This window comes from Ovis aries, chromosome 22 (genome assembly GCF_016772045.2).
Source record: "Ovis aries strain OAR_USU_Benz2616 breed Rambouillet chromosome 22, ARS-UI_Ramb_v3.0, whole genome shotgun sequence".
In the NCBI taxonomy this organism is placed as follows: domain Eukaryota; kingdom Metazoa; phylum Chordata; class Mammalia; order Artiodactyla; family Bovidae; genus Ovis; species Ovis aries.
The window spans coordinates 20756998-20776759 of NC_056075.1; the positions used below are offsets into that span (position 1 = coordinate 20756998).

The following is a 19762-nucleotide window of genomic DNA, read 5'->3' on the forward strand; positions in this document are numbered from 1 at the left end:
GCAAGTAGTGTTATTCTTAAAGTACAAATGAGGAAACTGAAGCACAGAGAAGTTAGGTAATTAGCCTGAAGCCACATAACTAGTGAATGGTCAAGCTGGGTTTCAACCCAATATAACATTAGAGAGCACACTCTTAACCACTTGACTACATTCCTATGATCTAATCCACTATGTGAACCATCAGTTCTAAAGGACCACACAGTGTTCCAACCTCCATTTTAAAGAATTACAAGATGATGTTAAATGCCAACTTAAGGCTTCTCGTTTTTTCAGATCTCTACTTGAATGCAAAATAGCATTCCTGTCAGAGATATGACAGGATGCAAAAATCAATTGACAATTTAAAAGAAATGAGTCTCAGTCTACTTCAGCTTACAGCACTCTTGTGCCCAGAATTATTCTTACCCTTGCTGAGGGAATACCAGGAAGCCCCATTGGTGATGCCATCTGGGAAGTAATCCCCACAGTTCCAGCCTTGGTGCATCCATCCATGTGCATAGGAGTAGACCTTCGCCAGCTACAGGTAAAGTGGGTGAGAAATGACCTTGAGTGTCCCCAACTCATATGGCAATGCTCATACTCAGAAGCAGGGTGAGGCCAAGAACCCCACTAGGTAGAAACAATTGATTATTTCCTTTTGTGAAAGAAAATACCAGGAGAAATGGAGAGATGGTATGTGCGTGTGTGTGGAATGGACTAGAGTTAGGAGATCTATCAGCTGCTGTTCCCACTACATTGGGCCTAAATTTCTTCAAAGTGCAAAATGAGGGGTGGTATTCAATCATGTACAAGCACTTTTCCAAGTGTACCTCAGTTTCCACCTGAATTTTGCAAGAAAGAATCAAGAAGCAAGTAAGACAGGTCTTCATCACAAAAGGAATTATGTATTGGGAGTGAGAGATGTGTGTTAAAGGGACAGGGATATATTCAAAATCTCTATCATTTTCTTTCATTACTATTTTATAACAGTAGACAAAATGAGATAACTAGAGAAGAAAATACAATAATATATTTGCTTTGCAAAGCAACAACTGGTGTTATTCTCTATGTAATTCATTAACTGTTGAATTAATGTTATTATAGGAGAATTCTCTGGAGTCCAGTGGTTAGGACTTGGTGCTTTCAATGTGGGGACCCAGGTTCAATCCTCAGCCAGGGAACTAAGATCCCACAAGTCATGAGACTCAGCCGGAAAAAAAAAAATCTGAAATACTAAATAATATTATTTTATTGAAAGAAAGTAAAAGTGAAGTCGCTCAGTCGATCCAACCCTTTGCGACAGCATGGACTGTAGCCCACCAGGTTTCTCCACCCATGGAATTTTCCAGGCATGAGTACTGGAGTGGGTTGCCATTTCCTTCTCCAGGGGATCTTCCTGACCCAGGGATTGAACCCGGGTCTCCTGCATTGCAGGCAGATGCTCAGATGCTTTACCATCTGAGCCACCAGGGAATTCCAATTATTGTATTAATTATATATTATTAAGAATATTAACCATAAAATAGCTAATCTATTAATTTTATTCTATTGCTGTTTTGAACTATTATATAAGCCTTTTTCCTATGCATGGTATATTTTACATTTATACAGCCATACTACTATAAAACTGTAAACTAGAGCCCCCAAAATTCACATTTAATGCTCTAGCTTACCACCAGCACTATCAGGCTTTCAGTATATTTCTTCCTTATCACTAACAAGTATTGTGGTAACTGTACTATAAAGCTTTCCTATTTATTTACTCTTTCATAAATGTATGGTTTATCACTCAAAACAAAATGTAATATACTAGATTGTAAGCTCCTAATGAGCAGGAGGTATTTTCAATCATTTTCTGTCGACTCATTCCTAATAGGGTCCTATGTTAACTGATTTGACCTCTGTCACTCTCCTGAACCCCATTTTCCTCTGCCTGGACAGATGGCCATTCTGCATACCTTCTGGAAAAGCTTGTCATCAGGCGTGGGGGTATTGGCAGTGCGGCGGAAACCTCGGACCCGGTGCTCAAGGGACTTGTCATATGGGTAATTGGCCACCACTGCCCCTCCGTGGAGATTGGCTGAAAGGACAAAGTTGAAGGAGCGGATCCACTGTATCACAGCCTGGGTCTCGGGTTCCACCTGAGGAGAGATGAGAGCTTGGTGGTGAAGCTACAACTAAAGCCAGATGGTTGTTCACATGAGTTTGTCAGGAAGTGGCCTGAAAGGATGGCATGTCTGACAGGAAGTGGCCTGACAGAATGGAATGTCTGACAGGAAGTGGCCTGAGAGGATGGCATGCCTGAATAAAGCAAAGAGAGTTCTACCAGATATAAGAAGTGCAGACGGGGAAATTTTGATCTTTTGCTTGACAGTGTAACAAATTAGGTGAATGGAATACTTTCAAAACGAAATCTCATGTGAAATCCCACTATTCAAAATAGCTAAAAAGATGTCATGTAGGGCAGTGAAACTATTGTGCATGATGCAAAATGGTCAATAAATGTCATCATACATTTGTGAAAACTTACAGAATACACAACATGAACAGTGAACCCTAATGGAAACTATGGATTTTGTGGTAATGATGACAAGTCAATGTAGGTTCATCATTGCAATAAATGTACCACTCTGGTGGGAGATGTTGATAATGGGAAGCGGGGAATATGTGGTAACATTCTATATTTTCCATTCAATTTTGCTGTGAACCTAAAATTCCTTAAAAAAATAAAGTCTCTTAAATAAAAAAGGGGGAGAAAGGGAGAAAAAGAGCAATTTGAAGAGGAGTAGCACAGGGTTTCTGAGCACAGAATTCCAGTTTGGCCTCTCTTGTGTAACAGAGAAAGTGTTCTTCAACTTATCCACTTTTCCAGTAGCTTCTGCAGCTGCAGACATTTGGAGTTTAATAAATATATCTGAAAATTACAGGTTTACAACAATGACTTTCAATCTCTTCCTACTCCCAACACATCTGCTGTAATGTTGACATGTAGAAAGTTCTCCTCTCAGTTCAGTTCAGTTGCTCAGTCATGTCTGACTCTTTGCGATCCCATGGACTGCAGCATACCAGTCCACCCTGTTCATCGCCAGCTGTCAGAGTTTACTCAAACTCATGCCCATTGAGTCAGTGATGCCATCCAACCATCTCATCCTCTGTTGTCCCCTTCTCCTCCTGCCCTCAATCTTTCCTAGCATCAGGGTCTTATCAAATGAGTCAGCTCTTCGCATCAAGTGGCCAAAGTATTGAAGTTTCAGCTTCAACATCAGTCCTTCCAATGAACACTCAGGACTGATCTCCTTTAGGATGGACTGGTTGGATCTCCTTGCAGTTCAAGGGACTCTCAAGAGTCTTCTCCAGCACGGCAGTTTGAAAGTATAAATTCTTTGGTGCTCAGCTTTCTTTATAGTCCAACTCTTACATCCATACATGACTACTGGAAAAACCATATGTTTCACTAGATGGACCTTTGTTGACAAAGTAATGTCTCTGCTTTTTAACATGCTGTCTAGGTTGGTCATAACTTTTCTTCCAAGGAGTAAGCATCTTTTAATTTCATGGCTGCAATCACCATTTGCAGTGATTTTGGAGCCCTGAAAAATAAAGTCTGCCACTGTTTCCACTGTTTCCCCATCTATTCACCATGAAGTGATGGGACTGGATGCCATGATCTTTGTTTTCTGAATGCTGAGCTTTAAGCCAACTTTTTCACTCTCCTCTTTCACTTTCATCAAGAGGTCTTTAGTTCTTGACTTTCTGCCATAAGGGTGGTGTCATCTGCATATCTGAGGTTATCGATATTTCTCCTGGCAATCTTGATTCCAGCTTGTGCTTCATCCAGCCCAGAGTTTCTCATGATGTACTCTGCATATAAGTTAAACAAGCAGGGTGACAATATATAGCCTTGACGTACTCCTTTTCCTGTTTGGAACCAGTCTGTTGTTCCAAGCCCAGTTCTAACTGTTGCTTCCTGACCTGCATACAGCTTTCTCAAGAGGCAGGTCAAGTGGTTGGGTTTCCCATCTCTTTCAGAATTTTCCACAGTTTATTGTGATCCACACAGTCAAAGTCTTTGGCATAGTCAATAAAGAAGAAATAGATGTTTTTCTGGAACTCTCTTGCTTTCTTGATGATCCAGCAGATGTTGGCAATTTCCTCTCTGGTTCCTCTGCCTTTTGTAAAACCAGCTGGAACATCTGAAAGTTCACGGTTCGTGTGTTGCTGAAGCCTGGCTTGGAGAATTTTGAGCATTACTTTACTAGTGTGTGAGATGAGTGCAATTGTGTTTGAGCATTCTCTGGCATTGCCTTTCTTTGGGATTGGAATGAAAACCAGCCTTTCCCGGTCCTGTGGCCAATGCTGAGTTTTCCAAATTTGCTGGCATATTGAGTGCAGCACTGTAACAGCATTATCTTTTAGGATTTGAAATAGCTCAACTGGAATTCCATCATCTCCACTAGTTTTGTTCATAGTGATGCTTCCTAAGGCCCACTTGACTTCACATTCCAGGATGTCTGGCTCTAGGTGAGTGATCACACCATCGTGATTATCTGGGTCATGAAGATCTTTTTTGTATAGTTCTTCTGTGTATTCTTGCCACCTCTTCTTAATATCTTCGGCTTCTGTTAGGTCCATACCATTTCTGTCCTTTATTGAGCCATCTTTGTATGAAATGTTCCCTTGGTATCTCTAATTTTCTTGAAGAGATCTCTAGTCTTTCCTGTTCTATTGTTTTCCTCTATTTCTCTGCATTGATCACTGAGGAAGGCTTTCTTATCTTTCCTTGCTATTCTTTGAAACTCTGCATTCAAATGGGTATAGCTTTCCTTTTCTCTTTTGCCTTTAGCTTCTCTTCTTTTCACAGCTATTTTTAAGGGCTCCTCAGACAGCCATTTTGCTTTTTTGCATTTCTTTTTGTTGGGGATGGTCTTGATCCCTGTCTCCTGTAAAGCGTAATGAACTTCCATTTGTAGCCATTGGGCACTCTGTCTATCAGATCTAGTCCCTTAAATCTATTTCTCACTTCCACTGTATAATCATTAGGGATTTGATTAGGTCATACCTGAATGATCTAGTGGTTTTCCCTACTTTCTTCAATTTAAGTCTGAATCTGGCAATATGGAGTTCATGATCTGAGCCATAGTCAGCTCCCAGTCTTGTTATTGCTGACTGTATAGACTGTCTCCATCTTTGGCTGCAAAGAATATAATCAATCTGATTTCAGTGTTGACCATTTGGTGATGTCCATGTGTAGAGTCTTCTCTTATGTTGTTGGAAGAGGGTGTTTGCTATGACCAGTGTGTTCTCTTGGCAAAACTCTAATAGCCTTTGCCCTGCTTCATTCTGTACTCCAAGGCCAAATTTGCCTGTTATTCTGGGTATTTCTTCGGAGAAGGCAATGGCACCCCACTCCAGTACTCTTGCCTGGAAAATCTCATGGACGGAGGAGCCTGGTGGGCTGCAGTCCATGGGGTCGCTAAGAGTCAGACACGACTGAGCGACTTCACTTTCACTTTTCACTTTCATGTATTGGAGAAGGAAATGGCAACCCACTCCAGTGTTCTTGCTTGGAGAATCCCAGGAACGGGGGAGCCTGGCGGGCTGCCGTCTATGGGGTCGCACAGAGTCAGACATGACTGAATCGACTTAGCAGCAGCAGCAGCCAGGTATTTCTTGACTTCCCACATTTGCATTCCAGTCCCCTATAATGAAAAGGACATCTTTTTTGGGTGTTAGTTCTAGAAGGTCTTATAGGTCTTCATAGAACTGTTCAACTTCAGCTTCTTCAGCATTACTGGTTGGGGCATAGACTTGGATTACCATGATATTGAATGGTTTGCCTTGGAAACGAACAGAGATCATTCTGTCATTTTTGAGATTGCACCCAATTACTGCATTTTGGACTCTCTTGTTGACTACGATGGCTACTCCGTTTCTTCTAAGGGATTCCTGCCCACAGTAGTAGATATAATGGTCATCTGAGTTAAAGTCACCCATTCCAGTCCACCATAGTTCTCTGAATGTGGTCATATCCAAATTTCATGAATTAGATATACTGTAATATGGGCTAGTCTTATCTAATTAATGAGAGTCCATGCTTTCTACTACAAATTATATTGCTAGTGAGTGACAGTATTCTAAAGAAAGCCTTGAATCTACTGGACTTGTAGTGTAAGTAAATAATTTATAAGTCTTCACAGTTTTTCCTCCCCTCCAGATGGATGTGCTTAGAAATTATGTGGTGTTAATGACTCCTCCTGGATCAAGGGTCTCTTGTGAAGGTTCTGATCTTTTCTATTCCCAAGGAGACCAAATGAATAATGTTGAGCCCCAGTCAGTCAGAGTGAATATAATCCAAGAGGAACTAGTCCAACTCTGTGACCAGGGCTCAGGTGCTTTAAAGCAGTTCTTTCTCCATGTCCTAAGCCTCCATCCATCAGAAGGAGGCCAGCCTCTCATGTTCCTGGCCCTTAAGGCTGTCCCATCAAGAGTGAGAGACTTCTCATTGTTTTTTACCTTCTAAGCTGCAGACAGAGGAGCCAGTGGAGTTTAATTATTACTGGCTCAGTTACCTTACTTCATGTAGACAAGTTTAATAAATCCAAGCATCCTTCTGACTGAATATGACAAGTACAAAGTTATTTTTGATTTATTATTTACTTGAGCCAAGAGCAGAGCTGCTGTCCAAAGTCTAAACATGTCAGCATGACTTTTGCTTCAATTCCAATGGGAAAAAATCGGTAATATTCATCTAGCAATTTCCAATATAAAGCCTTATATCTGCTTTATTTTTCTCTCCCCAGTCTCTAAGCTCAGATATTCACAAAGAGAATGTTTAGAACTAAGCCATACAGTGGTCAGAAACAGGGTGGTGATGATACTCCGAGGATGACAACAGTCATTCCCAGAAACAGGCCAACCATTAGGATGACACCATTTCTAATACGAAGAGGTGAGAGACCTGGGAGTATCAAAGGGGATCTTTGGTTGAAAAAAGGAAATGAGAGTATGGAGAAGTAGTCAGTGGCATACAGAAAAAGAAGAAGAAAAGCTTCTTTTCTAAGGGTGAGACTCTCGGAACCTCTTTCTATTGCTAATTGTTCATAAGCACACAGTTCATCACGTGCAACAGAGATTTCTCTCTAGAATCCTACAGTTTTCTGTCGACAGGGTAGTGCCGTAGAAAGAATGTTGGATAAGGAGTCAGGAGACCTAGGTTTTAGTCTTGAATCTATCAGTTGCTATCTGTGTGAGTTTAAGTTATTTTTTTCTATAAGTGATATCTATAAAATGGGGATGGATAACTGCTTGATGCATTTACCACAGTTTTATGACGATACGCTAGCTGAGAAAGAGTCCTTTAGGATTGTAAAGTGCTGTGCAACAGTATGATACCAGTTTTACCTTCTTCACCACTAACATCAAACATCTTGTGCTCAGTGAAGGGCTCTATGCTCAGGGAGGCAAGAAACACAAAGAGGCATACGATATGGTCAGTACTGCTCTGGATAGATTAGCACAGAATTGGGTTGTTCCTTTATTCTTGTTTGTTTAGTTGATGTGAAGATCGAGAGAAGAAATCCCAGATGCTGATTTACCTGCTTCTGCATGCAAATTTCATCGCGTACCTGACTTTTCCAGTTGTCTGGAAGGGGCAAGTGGTGGTTAGGGCCTCCATTCTTCTCATTGTAGTAGATGTAGGTATTGAGATCGGGGAAGTTGCGGTTCAGGTCCACTCCATTTGCATTGTTCCTGCCAACCAGATACCCAGAAATGTCGCGTTCCTAGTAGGAAAAGGAAGAAATGAAAGATGAAGGTTTAGGTTTCACACTGAATGCTCTATTGGAAGAACACTGTATAGTTTTTTTTTTTTTTACCCATTAGTTCAATCTATGAAATAATGTAACCTTTTTCTCTTTAACTTATCCAAAGTCCCAGTGGCATGATTCAAGTTTCCTTGTTGACCATGTGCTGGATGTAGAGATCCCAGGAGAAGCTCGAACAAAAGAAGGGTGTTTCAGGATAATGGGAACCCATATTTTTTAAAAAAATGTTTATGTCTATTTAATCAGAATGATAAAGGTATATGTGAAAAGAAAATATACTTTCTTTAGTTGCATATGTATTTTTTCAGATTATTTTCCTTTATAGCTTATTATAAGATATTGACCATAACTACCTGTTCTATTCAGTAAATCCTCATTGCTTATCTATTTTATGTATTCTGTTTGTGTCTGTTAATCCCATGCTCTTAATTTATCCCTCCACCCTCCCTTTCCCCTTTGGTAACTATAAGTTTGTTTTCTCTGAGTCTGTTTCTATTTTGTATACAGATTCACTTGTATTATTTTTTAGATTCCACATACATAATAATATAATAGTGATATCACTTATCACTTGTAATATTTGCCTTTCTCTGGCCACCTCATGCGAAGAGTTGACTCATTGGAAAAGACTTTGATGCTGGGAGGGATTGGGGGCAGGAGGAGAAGGGGATGACAGAGGATAAGATGGCTGGATGGCATCACTGACTTGATGGACGTGAATCTGAGTGAACTCCAGGAGCTGGTGATGGACAGGGAGGCCTGGCGTGTTGCGATTCATGGGGTCGCAAAGAGTCGGACACGACTGAGCGACTAAACTGAACTGAACTGAACTTACTTCAGATGGTGACTGCAGCCATGAAATTAAAAGATGCTTACTTCTTGGAAGAAAAGTTATGACCAACCTAGATAGCATATTCAAAAGCAGAGATATTACTTTGCCAACTAAGGGCCATCTAGTCAAGGCTATGGTTTTTCCTGTGGTCATGTATGGATGTGAGAGTTGGACTGTGAAGAAAGCTGAGCGCCAAAGAATTGATGTTTTTGAACTGCGGTGTTGGAGAAGACTCTTGAGAGTCCCTTGGACTGCAAGGAGATCCAACCAGTCCATTCTAAAGGAGACCAGCCCTGGATTTCTTTGGAAGGAATGATGCTAAAGCTGAAACTCCAGTACTTTGGCCACCTCATGCGAGGAGTTGACTCATTGGAAAAGACTCTGATGCTGGGAGGGATTGGGGGCAGGAGGAGAAGGGAACGACAGAGGATGAGATGGCTGGACGGCATCACTGACTTGATGGACATGAGTCTGAGTGAACTCTGGGTGTTGGTGATGGAGAGGGAGGCCTGGTGTGCTGCGATTCATGGGGTCACAAAGAGTCAGACACTACTGAGCGACTGAACTGAACTGAACTTGCTTCACTTAATATGGTAATTTCTAGACCAATCCATGTTGTTACAAATGACAGTACTTCATTCTTTTTATGGCTGAGTAGTATTCCATTGGATATTTATACCACATCTTCTTAAACTAATCATCTGTTGACAGGCACTTTGGCTGTTTCTATGTCTTAGCTATTGTAAACACTGCTGCTATGAAAACTGGGGTGCATGTATCTTTCCAAATTAGAGCTTTCATCTTTTCCAGATATATGCCCAGGAGTGAGATTGCTGGATCATAAAGTAGCTGTGTTTTTAGTTGTTTTTTTTTTAATTTATTATTATTTTTTAAATTTTACAATACTGTATTGGTTTTGCCATACACTGAGAACCTCTATACTGTTTTCCATAGTGGCTGCACCAATTTACATTCTCATCAATCGTGTAGGAGGGTGGGAACTCCTATTTTTTATTTCTGCATTTATTTTTTGGCTGTGCTAGGTCTTCGTTGCTGTGAGGGCTTTTCTCTAGTTGCAAAGGCCAGGGGCTACCCTTTGTTGCAGTGTGCTGGCTTCTCATTGCAGTGGCTTCTCTTGTTGTGGAGCACGGGCTCCAGGGCACACAGGTTTCAGTAGTGGCAGCACGTAGGCTCAGTAGTTGCAGCTCCCAGGCTCTAGAGCACAGGCTCAACAGTTGAGGCACACAGGCTCAGTTGGTCTGCGGCATGTGGGATCTTCCCGGACCAGGGATCAAACCCATTTCTTCCCGGACCTGTATCTCCTGCACTGGCAGGCAGATTCTTTACCAATGAGCCACCAGGGAAGCATCTCTTATTTTTAAAAAGTTTCATGAGATATAGCTTATATGCCACAACATTCACCCATTTTAAGTGTATAACTTGATGAATTTTAGTATGCTTATGGAATTGTGCAACCATTACCACAATTTTGGAATATTTCTATCACCCTGAAAAGAAACCTCATGCCCATTTACAATGACTATTTGGTTTTACTCCAGTTGTAGGTAATCACTTTCAATATTTATGGATTTGCCTTTGCCAGACATTTCAATAAGTGGGATCATATATTATATGATTGGGTTTTTTCTCTGGGAAAAATGTTTTTGAGGTTCTTCCACTCCATAGCAAGTATCAGCACTTCATTCCCTTTTATTTCTGAATAATTACATTATATGGATTTATCACGTTTTGTTTACCCATTCACCAGTTAATAGACTATATTTGTTTCCTGGGTCTGCTGTAACAAATGACCACAAACTAGGTGGGTTATAAAAGGAGAAATGTATTCTTTCACAGTTCTAGAGGTTAGATGTCTGAAATCAAGATGTTAGTAGCGTTATGCTCTCTAAAGTCTGTAGAGGAAGATACTTCTTCGTCTCTTCCAGCTTCTGGTGGTTGCTGGCAGTCCTTGGCATTCCTTGGTTTGTAGATACTTCAGTCCAGTTTCCACATCCATCTTCAATATGGCCTTCTCCCTCCTATATCTGTGTCTCTGAGTGCAAATTGCTTTCTTCATATAAGGACACCAGTTATATTTGACTTAGGTCCCCTAATCCAGTATGATTCCACTTTAGCTTGATGACATATGCAAAGATCCTATCTCCAAATAAGGTCATGCTCATAGGTGCCAGGTAGACATGAATTGGTGTGTGCGGGGGATACTATTAAACCCAGTACATGGGCATTTGGTTTGTTTCCACTTTTTGGCTATTGTGGATAATGCTTCCATGAACATTTATGTACAGGTCTGAGCATGGACATATGTTTTCATTTCTAATACCTAGAGTAGAATTTCTGGATCATAAAGTAAATTCTTATTTAACTTTTTCAGAAATTGCTAAACTGTTTTCCAAAGTGGAAACTATCCTCCCCCTTTATTTATTTATTTTACTTAGGAACGTTGATTATCTTTCTTCTGAGCAATATCAGCTTCCTGACCCTTTAATCTCTCTGCTCACACTTCACATTTCAGCATTTATTTGGTCACATATTCATTCTTTCAGTCATCCATTTAATCAATCCACATCTATTTATCTCTATTAAAGCCCTCTGCAACACTCTAGGGAAAGAAACAATGAGACATTATACTAGCTTTCCAGGAATTCATGGTATATATGGAGAAATAGATATTAATATAAGCAATAAAATATTTAAAGTGGTAGAACAGAGATAAGCTCACAGGCTCTTGCAAAACTGAAATTCTATTTGATGTTCTGTTTGGCATTGGAGAAGGGGAATAGTGTCCACTGGAGCCCTTTGGGACTGAGAAGGGAGAGCCTAAATTGGTGGCCATTCCTGGAAATAGGGTAAATGAATGAACACTAGAAGGCTGAAAACTCACAGATGTACTACTACTCTTGATTCCTCTAAGAACTCTTTATTGTTCTCAGATTTATCTATTCTTCATGGCATCATGCTCATATTTTACTCTTAGGTCTCACTGAAAACATTTTTTTGACATTCTCTTAAGTTTTCTACAGCAATTCTGTTCCAGTGGAAAATATTTATATGATTTTTCTATGTGGAGTTTAATTTTTCACTTCTATGAGATCTATGAAATACTGATTGTTATTATGCTTCCAGATGTTTCCATTGCTTTCTCATTCATATCAACGTAACTCATAACTGTTCATGTTAATAGTTATGCTAACTTACCTATCAGTTGACTTACTACTCACACACGTCATTAGTTAGGCTGACAGTCAAGACTTCCCTTAACAGAAAGTTCCCACTCACAGGGTTCGCTTATTAGCTTCCTATTACTACTATACAAAATTACCACAACCCTAGGGCTTAAACTTGCACAAACTTATGATCTTATAGTTTTGGAGGTCAGCAGAATGAAACGGGTCTCACAAGACCAAAAATCAAGATATTAGCAGGGTTATGTTCTTTCTGAAGTCTCTAATCCCTTAGAACATCTTCAAATCTCTATTTGACTGTGATCTCCTGCCTCTCTCGTCCACATTTAAAGAACCTGCACAATTGGTTACACTGCCGCTGCTGCTGCTGCTGCTAAGTCGCTTCAGTCGTGTCCAACCCTGTGTGACCCCATAGATGGAAGCCCACCAGGCTCCTCTGTCCCTGGGATTCTCCAGGCAAGAACACCGGAGTGGATTGCCATTTCCTTCTCCAAAGCAGGAAAGTGAATAGTGAAAGTGAAATTGCTCAGTTGTGCCCAACTCGTAGCGACCCCATGGACCGCAGCCCACCAGGCTCCTCCATCCATGGGATTTTTCAGGCAAGAGTACTGGAGTGGATTGCCACTGCCTTCTCAGTTGGTTACACTGGGCCCATCCAAATAATCTAGGATATTTTAAGGTCAGACGATTAACAACCTTTATTCCCTTTGCCATGTAATATAACACATTCACAGGTTCCAAGGATTAGGACTTGAACATCTTTGAGAGGTAAAGCCACATTATTCTACATTCCCTACAGGTGGCTTTAAATTTAGGTGGCCAGGCAGGTCTCCCCTGTGTAGCAACGCAGATAGGTTGGCAGGTAGCTCTGGGAGTTGGAGAACATGATGGATTCTCTTTTGGGTTCAGGTTCAAGATCTGCTCCCTTTGAACAAGTACACAGTAGATGAGCAGAGGTGACTAGCTCCTCAGAGATAGATAGCTCCAGGATCTAGTGGGCTGGCAGGGGCTTTACCAACTCCCCCACCCCAGCCCCAGCCCATCACACAAAAGATGTGGGCAGGTCTGATGTGCTTTTCCTTGTCTTCCTACTGTTGTACAAGAAAGGGCTACTAGGAAGAAAGCAGCCAGGCTGGGTTCTCCCCGATGCCACCCTCGAATTGTCCTGCTTTTTTGGAAACTTAAGTCTTCAGGCACAGTAGTGTCCACCTCTCTGATGTCCAGAGGGGAGATGACTTTTTTTTTGTTACGCTTTGTTGTTCTGATTTTTTCATTTGTTGAGTCATGTCAGCAGGAGGTTGTAAGATTACAAGGGTGAAATTTGGGTTTGGTTCAATATTTGGCTGCGTTCCCCTCCCTGCTGCTATTCACCCTTTGGCCCTGTCCTCAAGTAGGTTAAACCAGGATGGGTCATTAAAGAAGAGATGCCAAGTGGTTCCACTTGTACAGGACAGAGCAGTCAGATTCATGCAGTCAGAGAGTAGAAGGTGGCTCTCAGGGCCTGGGAGGATGGGGAAATGGGAAATCACTAATGAAGGGTCATAATTTTTTTTGTTGAATGGATAGATAAGTTCTGGAGATCAGGTATACAACATTTTACCTATAATCAGCAATACTGTGTTATACACTTAAGACTTTGTTAAGGGGGTAGATTTCACCTTGAACAGTCCTTGTCAGAATAAAACAAAATTTGTAAGAAAGTAAAGTGGTGAAGTCTAGTCTTAAAAACATTTCAAGACTACCCCCAAACAAACATATTTTTAAATGAAAAAAAAAAACCTCTTTAATTTATACCTCCCACCAAAAACCCCCAAACAAAATAGGTTTAAATATAACTTTTAAAGGAACATATTCTAATTCAGTAGATTTGGGGGTGGGGGCAGGACCTGGGAATCATATTTTGAATATCTTTATCCTCAATTCTGATGCACAGCCACAAAAGAATCACTGATTTAAAGTTAGGCACAATGATAGTTTGAATTTATGTTAGGAAATAAAGTAAAGCCCGTAAACATTTGTTTTCATCTGTCCCCTGGCCAATGTGACCCCAAAATAAAGAATTCAAAGGCTCAGTACTATACTAATAGAGGAAAACGCCATACAGAAATGTAAATAAATGCAAAGAATTTATTTATTATCATTATTTATTATATAAATTATATATTTATAATTTATTATTTTTATTATTTATTAAAATGTGAAGAACTAACCTGCCACACCCACAATTGTGGAGAACATTTTCTTCTCTCCCTTCAAATACAAATTGAGATGTAGTGTGGGAGGGAGAAGAATACTTAGTATTTGAAGCCTAAAGTTCCGGGAAGGAGGGCTGTTTTGCAATATCCTTTCGTACCTTTTTAGTATTTTCCAGTTGACAAAGTGTTGTCACTGATATTGCTTCACTGATCCTCGTAATGAAACAGAGCTCAGCTGGAAAGGCAGAGAGGGAATCCAGGCTCAGAGACAAGCCGCATTCATTGCCTAGGGTGCTACAGGGCTGAACCTGTCTTCAAACTTCATTCTATTTCTCCAGCTTTTTCTCTGTCATACCATGGCATTTACAGTGGGCAGAGACGATACCTGCTCCCCCAGCTTTTCCTTACACCCTCAAGACGGCTCTGCTCTGTGCAGGGCCTCGCCCTGGAGGTCGGTACCTGGGCAGCAGCGGCCACCTCGTAGCCGTCAGGGTTCATGGACGGCATGATGTGGATGCGCGTGTCCTCCACCAGCCGGACGATGCGCTGGTTCCTGTTGCGGAACTCCTCACACAGGAACTCCGACAGCTGCAGCAGCAGCTCACGGCCGAGCACCTCGTTGCCGTGCATATTCCCCACGTACTTGACTTCCGGTTCCACTGCAAGTGAGAGAAATACACGCAGGAAGAAGATGGGGAAAGCTAGTAAGTGCTGCTGATTCCTATCAGTGCCAAGGGACACTTTCCTTCTTTTTCAGTAATGAATAAAAGAAAACCTCTTGCTTCTGTTAGGTCTTTTCCAACAACCCCTGAGCCCTCTCACTGAATAAACTATAACTATAAATGCTACAACAATTCATGCCAGCGATAATAATGTCTACTATTTGTTAAAACTCGACTGTGCACTAGGCATTTATGTTATTGCTAATCTTCACAGAAAATCTGTAAAGTCGGCATTATTAGCTTCAGGATGAAGGTATGGCATATGGAAGAGGTTAAGTAACTTGTCTGAGGTCACCTGGCTGATTAACAATGGAGGTCAAAGCCCAGAGGTAGCTTAATGCTTCTCAGAGACAAAGTTTTTCAGGATAAGGATGGTGCTTTTCCACGATCTGCTAGCCTAGACTCCTCTAAGTTATAGCATAACAGTTCCTAATTGTACCAGTTAAAAATATAATTTTCCTGGTACTCAGGAAACTAAAATCTCCCCTTCACATCTGAGAATGCTGTGTCTTGAGGCACAGAATAGGAAGGAGTCTATGTTTGTCTCATTCCTTAGTCTTTTATTTGGCTATGTTAACTGTGCCACTGAAGTAAGAATTGAGGTCATTAAAACAGCCTCTGCTGCTGCTGTTGCTGCTAAGTCGCCTCAGTCGTGTTCCAACTCTGTGCCACGCCATAGACGGCAGCCCGCCAGGCTCCCCCGTCCCTGGGATTCTCCAGGCAAGGACACTGGAGTGGGTTGCCATTTCCTTCTCCAATGCATGAAAGTGAAAAGTGAAAGTGAAGTCGCTCAGTAAGTGTCCAACTCTTCGTGACCCCATGGACTGCAGTCCACCAGGCTCCTCCGTCCATGGGATTTTCCAGGCAATAGTACTGGAGTGGGGTGCCATTGCCTTCTCCAAAAGAGCCTCTAGAATCACTTAAAGAAAATCATTCTTGCCCCACTTTTAAAAGGAAGGAAGGAGAAAAGCTCTAGCCAAGTGACTTCCCTTCCACCTAATGCTTTCCTGCCTCCATGCCTCTTCTGATTCTGTGCCTCTTCATCTCCACCTTCCACGTCCTCCTCACCGTCCTTCTAGGCTCAAATGCTCCTTATTCCATGAAACCAACTTCGATTCTCCTTGCTGGGAGTGAATTCACTATTAAACTTCTCTATTATTATACTTACCACTTTCTACTCTGAACTTCTACTTTAATTTTGCACACGTCCTATTTTCTTTACTGGACCTGGCCCTTGCAATATATGCCATTTTAAATTTTCTTTAGGACACAATCCATTGCTATTTATCTTAGCAAAGCTACAGCAGTCTTTCCCAAAAGAATGTCTATAACTCCTAAGGATTGTGTAGTGGATTTTCTATCAAGTGCATTCTTTAATCTTAGTGTATTTCTTTGCTCTTATCATGTCTTCCCTACTTTTCTTGGTGTTAGAAAGTGAAAGGTGCTCAGTCATGTCCGACTCTTTGCGACCCCATGGACTATACAATCCATGGAATTCTCTAGGCTAGAATACTGGAATGGGTAGCCTTCTCTTCTCCAGGGGATCTTCCCAACCCAGGGATCGAACCCAGTCTCCTGCATTGCAGGTGGATTCTTTACCAGCTGAAACACAAGGGAGGCCCTTCTTGGTGTTATTGCTTATTTTAGGAAAGGATGGTGATAGCAGATGGCAGGTAGTGTTTTTCAACATCCTTGTTCATTAAAATAAAATTTGGAAAATCTATTTTAGTCCCCTCCAATCTTATTTATTTAAAAAATATTATATATATATATATATGTGTGTGTGTGTATATATGTATATATAATACATATATATTTTTATCTTCTGTGAAATCCAAAAGTTTGGGAACCACTGCCCTGTAGAACCTAGCATAGTGCTCTGCTCTGAGTAGGTGCTCAATATAAAATTTTTTTGTCTCTACTTCCCATATCCAGAATGCAGCCATTTCTCCTAACAGCCCCTGCCATCGTTTTGATACAAGCCGTGACACCTGCATACCTGAATTATTACAATAAATATCCTGCTTGAACTCCCTGTATCAGCCTAGCCATGCAACTCTATTCTCCTGAGTCAGTGGTTGGCAACATTTCCCTGTAAAGGACCGACAGGAAATCCTCTGGGCTTCCAGGGCTATAGTGTCTGCATTGCAGCTACTCAATGCTTCTAGTAAAAGCGGACATAGACAATACAGAAACAAATGGGTATGACTGCATTTCAGTGAAATTTTATTTACCAAAACAGGTAGCTGGCCCTCAGGACTCTAGTTTGCCGACCCTTGTTCTGAGTGATCTTTCAAAAATTTTAGTCAGGTCATCTCTCTCCTCTGCTTAAAACTCTCCAAAGGCTTCTCACTTCACTCAGAGCGAAAGGCAAAATTTTTGAACAGGCCTGTAAGGCCTCACGTGATCTCCTCCTGCCCCCTGAGCCCTGACAACTCTGCACTGACTTGCTTTCCCATGGTTCTCTCTGCTGGGGCCACAGGGGCCTCCTTGCTCTTCCTCACACATGCCAAGCACACTCCTGCTCCTGCCTCTGTGCAGCAGTTTCATCCCCGATATCAGTATAGCACCTCCATCATGTGCTCAAAAATTACCTCAAAGGAAAAGCTTTTCCTAAAAAGCAGCACCCCTGCCCTACTCAGTCCACAATGCTCCATGACTCTCCATCTCTCCTTCCTGGTTTCTCTTTTTCAACAGCACTTATTTCAGCTGATATAGTTATATTTATTTAGTTATCTATTTATTGCCAGTCTTATCCCACTAGAATTCAGACCCTGGGTGCAGAGTCTTCGTTTTATTCTCTGTGCTATATTCAGAGTCTACCAAAATGCTTGCGCTGAGTAGGTAATCAGTAATATTTGTGGATAAATTAAGGAATGGATGAAAGGCATGAATGGATGGACAGCTAACAGGGCATCAGAGAAAAGAGGGATCAGTGAGATAGAATAGTATAAAAAGCTTCAGGAAAGGCCTTGAATGCTAGAAATAGGGGGGCTTAAGAAAGGGGCACAGAATGAAGGGCTAAGCCTACAACGCCCATTAGCATCCACAAGCTTCCGAAATAAACATGCAACCTGAGTAAAAGGGTGCCTGCTATGCGAGTGCGTCTTCAAAGCAAAGCCCTGGTCATCAGCTAATCACGAAGCCTTCCTTGAGCCAGGCTCCCCACCCCACACACGCCTCCCCCCACTGACCACATAATATTCTGAAGCTGTCATGGATTGTAAGATTGCCACCCAATGGGTGTTGAGTGCCACCCACGGGTGTAAGATTGCCATTGAAGGTTTTTAAGCAAGGGAGTGAGGTGATTATGTCAATAATTTGGCCATCTGGCATCTGTGTCTTAAATGCAGGGTTTAGAGAGTGGTGGCTGTTAGGAGTTAGGAGAACAGCTGGGAGCCCAGTGCAATCACTTAGGCAAGTTGTGATGTAATATGGGCTAAGCTGAGGGGTGTGGAAGTAGAGAGGAAAAGAGACTTGAGGTTAACAGTTTGAAAGAGGAAATAGTGTATTTGCATGTCACAATAGCTGGTAGGTAAAGCAGCAAAAGCACTGAGAAATTAGAGACAACTTAAATGCCTATCAATAAATGAACTCTTAAGTATAGCCATACAACCATGGAATATTATGCAGGTGATAATGATAATGCAGATCTACATTTCCAGACATGTATGCTATTCATCAAAGACTAGGAAATGAGAAAAGCAGATATCGTATGATTCCATCTTCATTTTAAAAATGCAAAGAAGAAACTGCAAGGAGATACAACAATATGTTAACAATGGTCATCTCTGAGTGGTGAGATTATGGATAAGGGTTTTTCCTTATCTAATTTCTATTTTAATCCAAACATGGATTGCTTTTATAATAGTAACAAATAATAAATAATGCAATAAATAAAATGAATAATCTAGACCTCAGATTTTCTCCAGGATCCCAGACTCTGATTACACTGTCATTCCACAAAGAGCTATCCCTAAACTCTTCTAAGTTTCCTGGCAGAACCAGAAGAGCTAATTGTTTCTGCAGAGGCATTGGATAGGGAAAGGCAGGACAGAAACAGCAAGCAAGGAAGAAGGGAGGGAAGGGGAGTGCAGGAGGGATGGGAAGGGAGCAGGGAAGAAGACTCACTCTTTTACCATTAAGGTCTTGAACAAACAGAACCCAAACAGGAGCAGCAGACAGGAGCTTGAATTGGGGTTGCAGCTCTCCAGAGGCTGGGCCAGCTTGAGGGCTAAGTAAGGAAATACTTAGCACAGGCTGGGGAAGTGGTGATACTTCACAGGTATCCCAGAAACCACCCCAGTTACTGGATTTGGAAGGCAAGGGTCCTGCCCCCCCATACTTTAAGACACACGCTCAGGGCTTACAGGGTTCGTGGATTCCGGGGTAGTCGCTGAATTCCAGCACGTAGAGGTGTCTCCCTTTCACACTGCGCCCAATGCTGTAAACCCGAGTGATGTGGGGACATTCGTTGTGCACCTTGTACAGCATCCGCACGAGGTCATCGTAGTGGTGGTGGCGAAAGGTCACTGGGGCAACCAACTTGAAGAGAAGGAGGTGGAGGAAGACTGAGACCAGGTCTGACATCTTGCTGGGCTTTTTCAGAGACTAAAATAGGCCCTGCTTCTCCCAGTAACCAGTCAAAATCCAAGGGCCAATAACCAGCTCTTCTTGTTTCCCGCTAGTAAACACCAGTGTGACAGCACCTGGGAAGAAAGTTCAGAATTGTCTGGCCAAAGCCAGAAATGATTTTTGTAGCTCTGGAATAGGCACTCATCTCCCCTCCCCCCATTTCTCTGCCTCTCCTAATCCATGAAAACCTTTTGAAAGGTTTTTGCCATTCCCCAGATTGGGTAGTTTCACTGATTCTAGTTTACTGATTAACTGGATTGTAAACAGGCTTCAATAAATAGCTGCTTATAACCCTTTGATTCCCAGAGAATTTTGAGAAGCTTGGCCTGTCCTTCTTCCCTATATCACAATATAGGGAAGGGTAGTAAAATAG

The 19762-nt window shown here is 41.6% G+C and overlaps 1 protein-coding gene across 1 annotated transcript in view; it reads right to left on the bottom strand.

Moving 5' to 3' along the window:
- Window positions 1-19484, bottom strand: part of CPN1 (carboxypeptidase N subunit 1) — a 28537-nt gene extending 9053 nt beyond the window's left edge. Inside the window, exons 1-5 of the mRNA XM_004020106.5 lie at window positions 19125-19484; window positions 14492-14691; window positions 7605-7760; window positions 1938-2120; window positions 406-517 (exon numbers count right to left, since the gene is read on the bottom strand). Of these exons, the coding sequence (XP_004020155.2) occupies window positions 406-517; window positions 1938-2120; window positions 7605-7760; window positions 14492-14691; window positions 19125-19344 (871 nt within the window). The 5' untranslated portion in view covers window positions 19345-19484. The remainder of the gene's footprint in view (window positions 1-405; window positions 518-1937; window positions 2121-7604; window positions 7761-14491; window positions 14692-19124) is intronic.
- Window positions 19485-19762: the final 278 nt, after the last annotated feature.